This window comes from Littorina saxatilis, linkage group LG12 (assembly GCF_037325665.1).
Source record: "Littorina saxatilis isolate snail1 linkage group LG12, US_GU_Lsax_2.0, whole genome shotgun sequence".
Lineage (NCBI taxonomy): Eukaryota > Metazoa > Mollusca > Gastropoda > Littorinimorpha > Littorinidae > Littorina > Littorina saxatilis.
Window position 1 is genome coordinate 9,361,512 of NC_090256.1, and position 16,654 is coordinate 9,378,165.

The 16,654-nt window shown below is 44.0% G+C and overlaps 1 protein-coding gene across 1 annotated transcript in view; it reads right to left on the minus strand.

Annotated features, from left to right (window-relative positions):
- Positions 1-16,654, minus strand: part of LOC138981205 (uncharacterized) — a 135,155-nt gene that overhangs the window by 63,725 nt on the left and 54,776 nt on the right. The window contains exon 2 of the mRNA XM_070354049.1: positions 3,885-4,086. Coding sequence (XP_070210150.1) covers positions 3,885-4,086 — 202 coding nt within the window. The remainder of the gene's footprint in view (positions 1-3,884; positions 4,087-16,654) is intronic.

Here is a 16,654-nt window from a genome sequence, read left to right on the forward strand (position 1 = left end):
GTTTTAACGTAGAGGGGAGAATCGAGACGAGGGTCGTGGTGTATGTGCGTGCGTGCGTGCGTGCGTGTGTGTGTGTGTGTGTGTGTGTGTGTGTGTGTCTGTGTGTGTGTGTAGAGCGATTCAGACTAAACTACTGCACCGATCTTTATGAAATTTGACATGAGAGTTCCTGGGTATGAAATCCCCGAACGTTTTTTTCATTTTTTTGATAAATGTCTTTGATGACGTCATATCCGGCTTTTCGTGAAAGTTGAGGCGGCACTGTCACGCCCTCATTTTTCAACCAAATTGGTTGAAATTTTGGTCAAGTAATCTTCGACGAAGCCCGGACTTCGGTATTGCATTTCAGCTTGGTGGCTTAAAAATTAATTAATGACTTATATATTGTGGTACAGAAAAGCGTGCTATCCTTCTCAGCGCAAGTACTACCCCGCTCTTCTTGTCAATTTCACTGCCTTTGCCGTGCGCGGTGGACTGACGATGCTACGTGTATACGGTCTTGCTGCGTTGCATTGCGTTCAGTTTCATTCTGTGAGTTCGACAGCTACTTGACTAAATGTTGTATTTTCGCCTTACGCGACTTGTTTCACTTTTGGCAGCGTTCACTCTAAATTTGCCGCCTAAACCGGACTCGTTTCTGTCCACAGCCAAAGCTTTTATCACACAAAAATTGCTATATATGACAGCTAAAGCCGTATTTGTTACATTCTAGCAGTGTTGACCCCGAGTTTCTACTGCAAACAAAAAATAATAGCAAAATCTCAAAGTATGTGCGAGTCCCCTAATATGGACCACCTTCAACAAATCGAAGAAAATAAAAGCTAAAGACTATTTTCATTAATTTATTAAGAAGCTTGCTGGAAATAACCTATAACTAGCCCTCGAGATTTAAAAAAAATGCAACAAAAAGTCTTCTTTTCGTGGAAGTTGATAATTTCATTTATTTTCACTCTGTTTTTGATAAGCTTCTTTAGTTTCCTGGTGTGCTTCAAATAATGCTCTCATCAACCCGAAACAGATAAATCTAGAGCATATTTTAATTAGGCTGACTTGTACACTAAGTTGTATTATGTTATTTTGAAATATAGGGGGCTTTTTACAGTGATTCGTAAAGGCCGCTTCACTGGTCCATATTAGGCGCCCAGGCTCCTAATATGGACCCTTTGTGATTTTGTCTGTATTTAATTTTTGCTGAACGTCTATCAAAGCTATTTCACTCTAATTAGGCCTAATGGTTAACCTAAGAGAGAAGGACTACCAAACACAAAATGAAACTTCTTCGCAAGAAAACAAGCTCTAGTTATCAGCATGAAACAAAAAGTGTTCCATATTAGAAGCCCTTCTCCTACAGTACCGCAGTGTCTTCGGGACAATGTTTAGGCAATCGTTTTGGAGGAGCTCACGCTATCACTGGCATTGCCATTGAAAAGGTCGATTTTGTACGTTCCGTTTTTACGCACATGCAATGAAGAGAGACAGAGAGAGACACAGAGACAGACAGACACACAGACATACAGACAGACACACAGACATACAGACAGAAGCACGCAGCCTTTCATTCGGTTTAGGAAGAGCACGCAGTCTCCCGTACCGCCCTGTCTTCGGGAAACGTTTTATTACGGGCAATCGTTGGGGAGGAGCTTACACTATCTTTGAAACTAAAAGGCTCGATTGTGTAGAGAAAAAGACAGACTGACACAAGTCGCCCCTCAAACGGATTGACGAGAGAAGACAGTACGTGGTACCGCGGTGTCTTAGGGACAATTTTATAATAGGCAATCATTTGAGAGAAGCACAAGCTACCACTCGGACTGACAGGGTCGATTTCGTCCACTTCATTTTTACACAGACGTAGACAGACAGAGGGACAGAGAGAGAGAGACAGACGGATAGAGACAAACAGAGGGACAGAGAGACAGAGAGACAAAAAGACAGAAAGGCAGAGAGACAGAGAGACTGACAGACAGACAGACAGACAGACAGACAGACAGACAGACAGACAGACAGACAGACAGACAGACACATATATCCTCCAACGCGGATTTTGTAATGGAGGAAACTGGTACCGCAGTGTGTTCGAAACAATGCTATTATGGGCACTCGTTTTGGAGGAGCTTACGCTATCACTTGCCGCTTGGGCCGAAAGTGTCGATTTCGTACGTGTAATGCTTATGACAGAGAATCATCTTAAAACAGTGTACAGAGATTCAGCTAAACAGACAGACTGATGGGCACAGAAAGACAGACAAATAGATAGACAGACAAAAAGACAAACGCTCAGGAACACGGACAGACAAACATATACACAGTAACAAGCTGAATCATGCACAAAATGCAACAAAACTCAGTTAAAACAAGTGGTCTTTCGCCGTACATCCTTGTAACCACTCGAACACGCTTTCAAATGAGGACACCAGACCGAAAAGCGAATTCGACCATTTAAGTGTAACCAACATATTTAAATTAATTCAAAGGAACCTCGAACTTTTATCACGAGCTCTTCGATCGCGAATTTTCTCATGCATTCGGTATCCGCACTATTATATCTGGCATTTCTGTTTGGTATGTATTGCTATGTGTCTGTGATTTGGTTAACGATACAACGTTTATGGTATAACTTACTACGTTATTCGCATTGGTATTCATTGGATGTGCTTATTTCTCCCGCATCGCGAGATTTCAGAGTGACAGCGATTGATTGGTAGGAATAAAGAAAATCTGAATAATCTTGGCCTCTTTTGCCCCTGTGTAGTCACGCACGCAGTTGCAGTTAGGCATGCACGTACGCATGCACGAACGCTTGTACGATCACCCACCCACCAACATGCCGACCCCGCACTGCAAGAGGTAGACAATTTCTCCTATCTCGGAAGCATTGTCGACAAGCAGGGTGGCACGGACGTTGATGTTAGAGTCCGGATTGGCAAAGCAAGAGCAGCGTTCCTTCAACTGAAGAACGTATGGGCATCAGCAGACCTGAGCATCAACACCAAGCTCAGCATTTTCAACACCACGGTGAAGTCAGTCTTGCTGTATGGAGCCGAAACCTGGAGAACTACAGTTGACATCACAAGAAAAATCCAGACCTTCATTAACACCTGCCTCAGAAGAATCCTCCGAATTCGCTGGCCTGACACCATCAGCAACAAAGACCTTTGGCAGCGAACTAAACAGTTATCCGTAGAACAGGACATTCTGCAAAGACGCTTCCGGTGGATTGACCACACACTCCTCAAGACGACAACCAGCATCACGCGACAGGCCCTCACATGGAACCCGCAGGGCAAGAGGAGACGAGGCCGGCCGAGAAACACCTGGCGTCGTGACTTGGAGGCAGAGGTGAAACACATCGGCTACACCTGGAGACAACTGGAGAGATTGGCCCAGGATCGGAGTGCCTGGCGAGCTCCTGTTGGCGGCCTATGCCCCGGACGGGGTCAAATGCATAAATGAATGATGAATGATTCATTGGATGTGCTTATTTCTCTCGCATCGCGAGATTTCAGAGTGACAGCGATTGATTGGTAGGAATAAAGAAGATCTGAATAATCTTGGCCTCTTTTGCCCCTGTGTAGTCACGCACGCAGTTGCAGTTAGGCATGAACGGACGCACCAACGCACGTTCGCAAGCACGTACGCATGCACGAACGCTTGTACGATCACCCACCCACCAACATACCGACCCCCCCCCCCCTTCGCACGAACGCACACACACACACACACACACACACACACACTCACGATCACACACACACACACACACACACGCACACACACACACACACACACACACACATACACACACTCACGCGCAAACACACACACACACACACACACACACACACACACACACACACACACGTCATGAAGATGTGAAGGTTTACCTTTCCAGTGCAGAAGTAGAATGGCCAACCGTAAGACGCAGAGTGATGTGTAAGCGATGACGTCCTTTGCTTATGATTGCAGTGTCATTGGTGTGAGCACATGACGTCACTGTGACCTTGACCGGTAGGTGCACAAAGTGACCTTTGCCGTCGACGATTTGAAGCTGTAGAACCTTTACCGCTGGACAGATAAATAATCCAACTGCAAAACAAACAAGACAGAACTTTGATGTAAGTCAACCGTGCCATAACCAAGCGTCATTGAAAATAACAACAACAACAACAACAACAAAAACAACAACAACAACAACTACAACAACAACAACGACGACGACGGAAGAACACAAGGACGAAGAAAAAACGAAGTACGGCGGGTGTGTGTGTGTGTGTGTGTGTGTGTGTGTGTGTGTGTGTGTGTGTGTGTGTGTGTGTGTGTGTCTGTGTGTGTGTGTGTGAGTGAGTGAGTGAGTGAGTGTGTGTGTGTGTGTGTATGTGTGTGTTTGTGTGTGTGTGAGTGTGTGTGTATGTGAGTGTGTGAGTGTGTGTGTGTGTGTGTGGGCATGTGTTTGTTAGCGTGTGCGAACGTGCGTGCGTGCGTGCGTGCGTGTGAGTGTGCGTGTGTGTGTGCGTGTGTGTGTGTGCGTGTGTATGTGTGTGTGTGCGCGCGCGCGCGCACGCGCACGCGAAGGTGTCTGTGTGCTTTTGAGTGTGTGTTTGCGTGCGTGTGCGTGAGAAAAACAACAAGAAATATAATTTATCTTAATTTTTAAACGCAAGATAAGTTCGGCGTCTCAGTCCTATACTGTGGCCACACCCTTGACAGCAATAACATGTAACATGTAACAGGGCTGTGTGTCAAGGGTATAGGTTACATTTGTATAATGTTTATTATGTGTATGTGATTGGACACTATGCTTACATTACATTACCACAGTGTCTACATAAAATATTGCTATATTTACATCCCCACCCTCCCCGAAATATATGTGCGTGTATTTTTTATTCCGCTCCCCCCCCCCCCACCCCTCTCTCCCCATCGCATTAAAAAACACCAACAGATCTACAGACAGAAGAAACCCATACGATGGCAGGTCGAAATTCGTGCTAGTCTAGTTCTGTCATGTTAGTTGTACGATACAGAGAAAACTACTGGACCGATCTTTATAAAACTTTACATGAGAGTTTCTGAGTATGATATCCCTAGATGCTTAAAAAAAAAGTGTTTGATTTATGTCTTTGTTTACGTCATATCCGGATTTTTTTGAAACTTGAGTCGGCACTGTCACACTCATTTTTCTATCAAATTGATTGAAATTTTGATCAAGTCGTCTTCGATTAATCCTGGACTTTGGTACTGCATTTCAGCTCGGAGGCTTATGAATTAATCAATGAGTTGGTCATTAGAAATCTGAAAATTGTAAATGAAATTACATTTTTACAAATCGAGTCAATTTAAAAAAATCTTATTCTTTTTCTTTTTCTGATTCCAAAAACGTATAGATATGTTATATTTGGATTAAAACAAGCTCAGAAAATAAAACATATGACAATTCCATTTAAAATAAAAGTTCAGAAATCGATTTAAAAACAATTTCATCTTATTCTGTATCATTTCCTGATTACAAAAACATATAGATATTTTATGTTTGGAATACAAACAAGCTTAGAAAGTTAAAAAGAATGGAGAAACGCGCGTTTTACTGTGAAGTGCTTTACGCTACTGCGCTATACTGGCTTGTCTCTTTCACAGCGATCTCTGTAGAGTGAACGTGTCACCGCGGTGTATGAAACTGACACAGCTATGGAGTATATATTCTAGTGAACAATTCGGTGCGGTCAATTTCATTCTGTGAATTCGAAGGGTTGACTAAATGTAATAATATCGCTTCACGCGACTTGTTTCTTTCTCGCAAAGGCAAAGTCCTTTCCGTGAAAATAGTTGAGCTCACTGTCTCAGATCTTGCCAGGCGTTTACATGGGATGAGACCAGCCCTCCACTTGCACCATTTTATTTTTTTGTTTTGTTTTGCAATTCATCAAAAAGTCCAACTTTGCACCAAAATCAATCAGACTTTAATTTTGATATGTATCCAAGTGGATGTATGATCTTATCCCATATAAACGTCTGGCCAGATTAGAGGCGAGCAAAATCGTTTACTCGGGAAGTATTGTGCCTATGATAAGGCCAGCGATGTTAAATTGAGTGCAAGCTGAAAGTTGTTCTGTGATAGGCGTGGAGGATCATTCTCACACGCGATATGTAATTTAAACCTGAATTGTTGCACACGGTAGGGGTAATTTGAAAAGTGCAACTTCCATTATGCAATAAGCATATGGAGGACATTGCCGCCTCGAATTGTAGTACAGGGAGTTCGCATGGCTCCCAATATGGACCGGCTCCTAATATGGACCACCTCCAGTTCTGACAAACTAACGGCGCTAGAGCGCTCAAAACAATTTCATTGGCTGTATTCACCCTCTCTGGATAACTTGCACATGTCAAAACAGTTGCAGAAACACAAACCTCAAAACCGTTAGGCTTTTTCTCTTTTTTTTCACTTTTGGCAGCGTTCACTCTAAATTTGCCGCCTAAAACGGACTCGTTTCTGTCCACAGCCAAAGCTTTTATCACACAAAAAGTGCTATATATGACAGTTAAGACGGTATTTGTTACATTTTAGCAGTGTTGACCCCGAGTTTCTCCTGCAAATAAAAAATAATAGCAAAATCTCGAAGTATGTGCGAGTCCCCTAATATGGACTACCTTCAACAAATCGAAGAAAATAAAAGCTAAAGGCTATTTTCATTAATTCATTAAGAAGCTTGCTGGAAATAACCTATAACTAGCCCTCGAGATTTAAAAAAAAAAAATAACAAAAAGTCTTCTTTTTGTGGAAGTTGATAATTTCACTTATTTTCACTCTGTTTTTGATAAGCTTCCTTAATTTCTTGGTGTGCTTCAAATAATGCTCTCATCAACCCGAAACAGATAAATCTAAAGCATATTTTAGTTAGTCTGACTAGTACACTAAGTTGTATCATGTTATTTTGAAGTATAGGGGGCTTTTTACAGTGATTCGTGAAGGCCGCTTCACTGGTCCATATTAGGCGCCCAGGCTTCTAATATGGACAATTTGTGCTTTTTTCTGTATTTAATATTTGCTGAAAGTCTATCAAAGCTATTTCACTCTAATTAGGCCTAAAGGTTAACCTAAGAAAGAAGGACTACCAAACACAAAATGAAACTTCTTCGCAAGAAAACAAGCTAGTTATCAGCATGAAACAAAAAGGGGTCCATATTAGGAGCCCTTCCCCTACTGTTGGTATAAAGTGTGTCAAAGCAACAATAAACCGCAGACAGATTGCAGGAGTTCGCGTGTACTGTTCATCCGAGCAGTGCAACACGCTCATGTTCAGTTTCACAACTGCAGGAGACTAATAGCTCACATTTGTGCAGCTCCATTCATTTGTTGAATATGCAAAGCCTGCCATATAAAATAAAATGCAATATGAATGATCTAGGCCGGGCCTGGAAGCGGTTATTCAACAAATGCAAGCTCGATACCCGGTCAAGTGTCCATTCTAATTTTAATGCGAGAGATTCGCAGTGACCGAGCTGTTATCATCGCCAAATAACATCCCCCCTCCTCCCCCCCCCCCCCCCGTCCCACCAACCCCCATACCAATAAACTCTCATCACTCTAAAACCAACGTTCTGTCCTAGTACAGCCCCGCGTAACAAATCCCACCCCCCCCCCCCCTCCTATGACGGCTTACTAGTGCCAAAACCTAGGGTTACCATTTTCACATGAAAATTAGTAATTAACAGTGTTAATTACTAATTTTCATTTTTGCCTCGTTTTTGGTCACAGTAGTCGGACTTTAAGAGTCCGCACTGAGAGGCTTCAACGTCCAGCAAACATCACTCTCACACTATTTCTGAAATATCTTTTAATAAAAGGCCTTATCGAGCAAGTTATCCGACGGGAAGATGCATGTCACAATTTTCTGCAATAGCGCTTTCCTTAACGTTGTTTCAGACGGATCTCTTCGGTCGAGACTCACACATTTTCACAAATATCTTTCGATAGAATTCGTTATTCAACAAGTTATCGGACAGACAGTTGTATGTCACGATTATCTACACATGCGCTCAGCTCTTAATGTTAATTTGCATCGGATTAAAGAACTATGGACCGGACAAGTTTCGAATCGAAGGATGTTTCGCTCTGGCCAGTGTAACAGTCGCACATGTGCATTGAGCCCCCACAGTCACGAGGCACATGAAAATTAGTAATTAACGCGTGAAAATTACTAATGTTTAGTTTTGACGCTAGTAAGCCGTCAGGAAGCGAGCCAAAACTGAAAATTAGACATTAACACTTGAAAATTAGTAAATAACACGTGAAAATTAGTAATTTTCACGTCATAATTGTAATTTTCTCGTGAAAATTAGTAACTTTCACGGGTTAATTACTAATTTTTAGTTTTGGCGCTAGTAAGCCGTCATACCCTCCCCCTCCCGCCACACACCTCCATCAATCAGTACCCCTCAATAACCACTCCAACCCCTTGCCCCATGCCACGGAAATGTAGAGACTGTCGCGCACAAATTCTCAATTCATTGCTAAAGTCACGATCTGCAGAATTGAGGATGCTGCAGGGTGATATTATTCGGTGTTTCTTTCTTCAACACGCAGCTCACTGGTTCCCGCGTGGCATGCAGGACATTTTGCAAAGGCACTCGATGCTTCTTTATTTACATGGTTAACTAAATCCAAAAGCAAAGAGACTGCCAACGTTCTAAAATTCAGAATAAAAAAACAAGAAAGGTAGGTTGTTGGAACGTTTGTTATTGACAAAACAATACATTCACAGATATTTCGACCCAACGGTCTTTTGAGTGAACAGACAAACAAATATTCACACAATATTATTATATGAAGTCTTATATCGCGCGCGTATCTCCAGGCTCGGACTCAAGGCGCAGGGATCTATTTATGCCGTGTGAGATGGAATTTTTTTACACAATACATCACGCATTCACATCGACCAGCAGATCGCAGCCATTTCGGCGCATATCCTACTTTTCACGGCCTATTATTCCTAGTCACACGGGTATTTTGGTGGACATTTTTATTTATCTATGCCTATACAATTTTGCCAGGAAAGACCCTTTTGTCAATCGTGGGATCTTTAACGTGCACACCCCAATATTAATTAATGTACATGGTTAACATTGTACACAGGAGACATTTAACAATAACATTTTCTCCATACGAGGCCTTTCCTTAACGGCCCTGGGTGGATAGTCATTGTGTAAATTAGGGAAGTGTATGAACTATCTGAGGTATCTGGTGGCTTGGTTGCTTTTACAATATTCGTTCATTTGTTGTCCTACCTGCAAAGAGAGCAGCGGGGCTGTTGATTTGTGAAATGTGGCCAAGCGGAGGGATCGATGGCCTTATCAGTGTAAAGGCCCGACCAGTTTGTTAGCCCAACTGTTGATTTGTGAAATGTGGCCAAGCGGAGGGATCGATAGCCTTATCAGTGTGTTAGCCCAACTGTTGATTTGTGAAATGTGGCCAAGCGGAGGGATCGATGGCCTTATCAATGTAAAGGCCCGACCAGTTTGTTAGCCCAACTGTTGATTTGTGAAATGTGGCCAAGCGGAGGGATCGATGGCCTTATCAGTGTGTTAGCCCAACTGTTGATTTGTGAAATGTGGCCAAGCGGAGGGATCGATGGCCTTATCAATGTAAAGGCCCGATCAGTTTGTTAGCCCAACTGTTGATTTGTGAAATGTGGCCAAGCGGAGGGATCGATGGCCTTATCAATGTAAAGGCCCGACCAGTTTGTTAGCCCAACTGTTGATTTGTGAAATGTGGCCAAGCGGAGGGATCGATGGCCTTATCAATGTAAAGGCCAGACCAGTTTGTTAGCCCAACTGTTGATTTGTGAAATGTGGCCAAGCGGAGGGATCGATGGCCTTATCAATGTAAAGGCCAGACCAGTTTGTTAGCCCAACTGTTGACACGGGAAAGAGTGTGTCTTTAACTCGGTTGAACTCAACTATTGTTCACCCTTCTCCTTTAAGCAAAACCATGTCGAACATAAATGCGACAAATGCCCATCCCTGCGATTTGTACACACAGAAAATCGGGATGCAGGGAGATACGAGTGGGCTTAAGGATTCTCGGCAACTTGGGCAGGCGTCTATGATGGCACGTTTTTAGAACGTTCCTTGTGTGTGACTCGCATTTAAAATAAGGAGCAACCAGGAAGTGCCAGACACAGAAAAAGACAGCAATAATACAAGAAACAATATTCGGCGTCTTCCGGGTTTGAGGTGATGGGATTATTTGCCATTTGTTTTCGTCCGTTGGACAATACAGAGACTCTGCGTTTAGACAGTCTGTATCGGTGTAAAAAGATGAAATGTCAGGCTATTTTGTAAGTCCGGCGGACTTTGGTTCCTAGAAAAATGCGTTCCAGGTCTTTGTGTCCTAGGAGGATTAGTCCCTGGATAATATTTCATGAGAAAAAGTGTCCTAGAAACTCCGTACAGGAGCGTTGAGATTGGACTGATTTTCCGGACTGTAGTCCGCTCAAAGTCCAGGAAAAATTGTCCGGCTGTGGACTACCGTTCCTATAGGAAGTACAGGAACAGTACAGTACAGCATCATATAGGAACGATAGTCCGTAGGACCTTTTTCCCCAGCGGATATGTTTTACTTTTACACCTGACAGGCTTTCTTCGTCTGCGTCCATGGGCTGAAACTCGTACGCTCGTGTTTCTGCACGAAGGGATTTTACATGTATGGCCGTTTTTCTCCGCCATTTATCGTGTTTCTGCAACTCACCGAACTCTGGCATGATTTACAGGATCTTTTCCGTGCGTATATACTTGGTCTTGTATTTGCGTTTTCACACGAAGGGGGGGTAAGGCAGTGGCAGGTCTGCACATAAGTTGACACGGAAGATCGGACAAATCTCCACCCTTTAATCCACCAGAAGCCTCCGGGATTCGAATACTCAACATTCCACAAGGGAGGTCGGCTTCTTATCCTCCAGGCAATTAATTGTGCTCCACAGTAATTTGAAACCTGCTATTTCCAAAGCGCCTTTTCCAAACTTGTGCTGGCCAACTTCAAATCTAGGTACAGTCGAACCTGCCCCGGTGACCTTACCTCTCAATAGCGACCACCTGCCCTGTGACCTTACCTCTCAATAGCGACCACCTGCCCTGTGACCTTACCTCTCAATAGCGACCACCTGCCCTGTGACCTTACCTCTCAATAGCGACCACCTGCCCTGTGACCTTACCTCTCAATAGCGACCACCTGCCAACAAACCACTCTTAAGGATCCCCGACGATTTTGTTGTTGTATGGTTCACTTTAGCGACAACCGGTCTATAACGAACCACTTTTTGTCAGTTCCTTGAGGGGTCCTCGTTGACAGGTTCGATTGTATTTAAAAAGACATGTGACAGTTTCCAAGTTCGGGTATCTACAGTAGTGGTGACAAGTTTCCACGTATTTCAAGGTTATTTGTTAAAAAGAAAAGGAAAAAAAAAAGAAGACGACAAAAACAAAGACGGACATTGATTTTGTTCTCTTGTTGTTTTCAGCGTACTCAATTTTAATATATATTCATCAAGTTTAAATCAGCGTTTTCTATAATGGTGCACAATTGGGACGATAATTCAACTACCAAATTAAGCCAAAGTTGAGGTTTCAAAGAAGGAGTAGAGTGTGCCTTTAATGTTCCGCCGACAATACCTCTTTAACGCATTGTTGTCTGCATAAAACAAGCAGCTTCTAGCGCTTTGAAGTGCACGGGGGTGCATGCGGACTTGCATCACCCATGATTAGTTCTAAAATCCCTTCCATTCGTGCAGCACGGCACGTCTTCGGATGTTGCAATTTCTGCCCGCGAACGTGACTTGAGTTCGCAATAAAGAGCAGAAACAGAAACAAGGACATGATTACGGAAGAACAAAAAGGAAGAATGAAGACAATTCAAACACAAAATTGGCAGAGTCCAATACACACATCTTGCACGCACACGCACGCATCTGCACGAACAACCGTAGACGTGCACGTATGCGCGCTCATGAACTCGCACACATTAGATATACAGAAAACTGACATTTTCAGCGTAGCGCGAAACTTCGCTTGCACACATGTCTCACACACACACACACACACACACACACACACACACACACACAGTCTGAAAAAATCCACACAGCTTCCCCCTCAGTCACCCATCCCCGCCCCCCCCCCCCCAAAAAAAAAAAACCCCAAAAAAACCCCACAAAAACCCAAGCCCGATACCCCAGCCTCCAAACCACCACCCTCAACAGACCAGAGTGTTTGCCTGCATCCTTCACACTAACGACCTCCCACAGGACTCAAAAGACGCGAGGCCACAAATCTCTGCTCTCTTGGGATCAGTCCACCACTATATGTCACAACATGACACGCAAAAAAGAACGGAAAGAAAAGAATCGCTAGGCAGCAAAACAACAGCCCAGTTAAGATCAGTTCAGTTCGGACGCACACACGCTCACACACGCACGCTCTCATGCACACACGTAGACAGTCGCACACAGACATACGCGCGCGTGCACTCACATACAGCACATACACTCACGCACGCAGCTTTACACACACATAACCACACACAAACACCACACACACGCACACGCACACACCACACACACACGCACGCACACACACACACACACTCACACACACACATACACACACACACACCTCACACACACATATACACACACACACTCACACGCACGCACGCCGCACGCACACACACACACACACAGGTACAGAAAGGCAGACAGAATTGACAGCTTTTTGTGCCTCCGTCTCTTAAAGCTGTGGTCTATTTATGACTTTCCGGGGCTACGAGGTTGAAAAATAGGGATAAAATCATGTACAGAATTCTGTACAGCAAACGCAACCCGAAACCCCATCTATACGGCGTGTATGACCTTGAGAGCTTCAGTCAACGCTTGAATTTTGCAGTGGTAACATCCGGTTTGCTCTCTAAGAGCTGAGCATTTTTGTCAAGAAGGATCGAGCAAAAAAAATAAACGACTTGGCAGGGATTCGAACTCAAGGCCTCGGAGCCTCCAAATGTCGGGGCCGATGTCTTAACCGCTAGGCCACTTCACCAGTGTTGTCAACGATAAAAAATTTGATAATTTTATATCATTCTTCGCTTAATTACCATTCATGCATTGCAAAAACGTAAAAATTGCCATTCTTTCTTTATTTGGTGTTTAACGTCGTTTTCAACCACGAAGGGTTATATCGCCATTAAAATTTAGCTTTTCTTTGCAAACATGTTTCACGGAATCGCAGTACATGTTTACACCGTCATGCTACACGACATTCGCGCCATGCAAATAGCTGCGATATCTCTATTTACAACATGCAAGAAAAATGACAAGAACAGTAATTGAATCTCTCAGAAGCTCTGTGCAGTTGAAAACAGACATCAAAGAAATAGTTATACATGTATTCACTTCTGAACAATGGGCGGATAGAGATATAAATTACTAGATGAATACCCGCTTCGCCGGGTAGCCGGCTTCGCCGGGAAGAAATACTTAGAGCCGTACGCCGGCTTCGAACAATGGACCCGCCAAGCTTAGGTCCCTCCCAGATTCGTGGAATGGGAACAGCACGAAAATGATTCAGTGGCCATAATGCCATTCCTGACCATATCGAGTCCCATCCTTGTCGACGAATGTAACCGTGTTAATCACCTTTGGAGGCGAACTCCACTCAAACAGGATTGAGCACTTTAGAGCTTATCTCTAAGCCCTGTTGAACTGTTATGGCTTCTGAAAGGAAGGCCAGTACATACAATTACACAAAAGCCGCCAGACCACATCACAAACAGAACTGAACAATCCACAGGTGTTGCCCACATAGAGAGAGACACACACACACACACACACACACACACACAAACACAGAGAAGCCGTATATATAGAGAGATAGATGACAGTGTATTTTTCGCGTGGCTATAAATTGATTCGACCTTTGCACTTTTACAGTGAGGATAATTTACGGGTCCAATTTACGTTCTGGACACTGCGGTGACCTTCTAAAAATAGTAACAGAACGCCGGGAATATCCGAAGATGCCCCCTCATACTATAGTGCACCATACGAAGGAAGGGAGGTAAACGCTGAAAACATGGAGAAGATAAGGAAGAGTTACTGGGAATGGTGAAATGAACACAAAAACCAAAATCGGTTCAGCGCTGCGCGCTGAGAGCACGTGTTGAAATATCTCATCGATGATATTGTGTCCGGGGTGTAGCTGAATACGGTGTCCAAATTTGAAAAAGATCCACCGAGAACTTTGGCTTTGGTGTGTCGGTATGGGGGCCCGGGTAGCTGAGGTGGAACCAAAATCGGTTCAGCGCTGCGCGCTGAGAGCACGTGTTGAAATATCTCATCGATGAGGTTGTGTCCGGGGTCTCTCTGAATAAGCCCACCAAATTTGAAGCAGATCCATCGAGAACTTTGGCCTTGCATCGCGAAGACACACATACACAGACACACAGACAGACAGACACAAGTCGTATATATATATAGATGCTGCTTCAAGAATAACATAACATGGATTTATATCAATGTTTTTCCTTCTTTTTCTCATTTGGCGCAGTAGCCTAGTGGTTAGGACATCAGACACGAAGTCTCGAGGTCGAGAGTTCAAAATTTCGCCGGGGCGTTTATTTTTTCCCCTTGATCTCTCTTGAAGATAAAATATGATCAGTCTTGAGATAGCAAACCGGATGTTATCCCTGCAAAATTCAAGCGTTGACTGAAGCTCTCAAGGTCATACACGCCGTATAGGTGGGGTTTCGGGTAGCGTTTGCTGTACAGAATTCTGTACATGATTGTATCCCTATTTTTCAACCTCGTAGCCCCAGAAAGTCATAAATAGACCACAGCTTTAAATACAGCGTCACCTAAAGATAGGAACAATCGCAACAAAAAAGAGTAAACCCTCACACCGTCACGCGAGAGAGAGAGAGAGAGAGAGAGAGAGAGAGAGAGAGAGAGAGAGAGAGAGAGAGAGAGAGAGAGAGAGAGAGAGAGAGAGAGAGAGAGAGAGAGAGAGAGAGAGAGAGAGAGAGAGAGAGAGAGAGAGAGAGAGAGAGAGAGAGAGAGAGAGAGAGAGAGCGAGAGAGCGAGAGAGAGAGAGAGCGAGAGAGAGAGAGAGAGAGAGCGAGAGAGCGAGCGAGAGAGAGAGAGCGAGAGAGAGAGAGAGAGAGAGAGAGAGAGAGAGAGCGAGAGAGAGAGAGAGAGCGAGAGAGAGAGAGAGAGAGAGAGAGAGAGAGCGAGAGAGAGAGAGTGTCAAGGGGGCTCACACATTCAAATTCAAATGGATTAACTTATTCAAATTTATTCTGACAATCCTTTTTTTCTTGTATTATTGGAAATACCCATTTGATAGGGGTTATGCAACGCTCTCCGTGGAGCGTAAATTGGAATTGCGTGCTTGTTTTCAAAGTTTGAGTGGCCATCTATCTGCATTTGTGTCTCATCTCTGAGTCACACATAATTTATAATGAATGTATAACGTAAAGGTCTATCATTGTTATCACTTTTTTGTTATAAACACACACACACACAGACACATAAAGGCTCACACAGACACACAGACACACAGACAGACAGACAGACAGACAGACACAAACACACACACACACACACACACAAACACAGACATACGCGCACACACACACACAAGTGCGAGCAAACATACGCATAGACATGCACACAGACGCAGAGACAAACATGCGCACGCAATTACGCTCTTACGCTCCTACACACACACACACACACACACACACACACACACACACACACACACACACACACACACACACACACACACACACACATGGAATTAAGAAGGTGAGAGAAAATAAAAATCCACGCTACACGCTGTGTCAGAGGAGACAGATAAGCATTCTAAACATCTTGTCCCTCGGTATCCATTTTGTAACGTTGCACCCCCTCCATATATTTCTAGTACGTGTTTTCGGCTTCTAGTGCGTATAGGACGCAGGGACGCGCGCTATGGGGAGCCCAGAATTGGCTGATGGCCAACTTCGACTCCACAAAATATCTCCCTCAGTGCATCAACGTACCATTATTAGGCAATCCGCCAGCTTTAACGACGGGGAAATATGCGCTTTGTTTTGCCTTGGGAATAATCATGAACATTAAAGGACGACTAGCTCTAACCTTCATCCGACCATTTTTTCTGTTTTTGTCTAATGTTTTATGTTATGGTAGGGGGAAAGGGTTGTTGGTTGGTAGGATGTTTTGGAGGGATGAAAGGGGGGGGGGGGGGGCTTTTTCTCACGCGGAATTGATAGTTTTTGTTTACGTAATGTAAGGACTGCCTCAGAGAGAAATTACGAAGGCAAGCAGTAAAGGAAGACAAGAGATCCTCACCGGTAAAGCGACACAGAGACTGGTAGAGAGACACAGAGACTGGTAGAGAGACACAGAGACTGGTAGAGAGACACAGAGACTGGTAGAGAGACACATAGACTGGTAGAGAGACACAGAGACTGGTAGAGAGACACAGAGACTGGTAGAGAGACACAGAGACTGGTAGAGAGACACAGAGACTGGTAGATAGACACAGAGACCGGTAGAGAGACACAGAGACTGGTAGAGAGACACAGAGACTGGTAGATAGACACAGA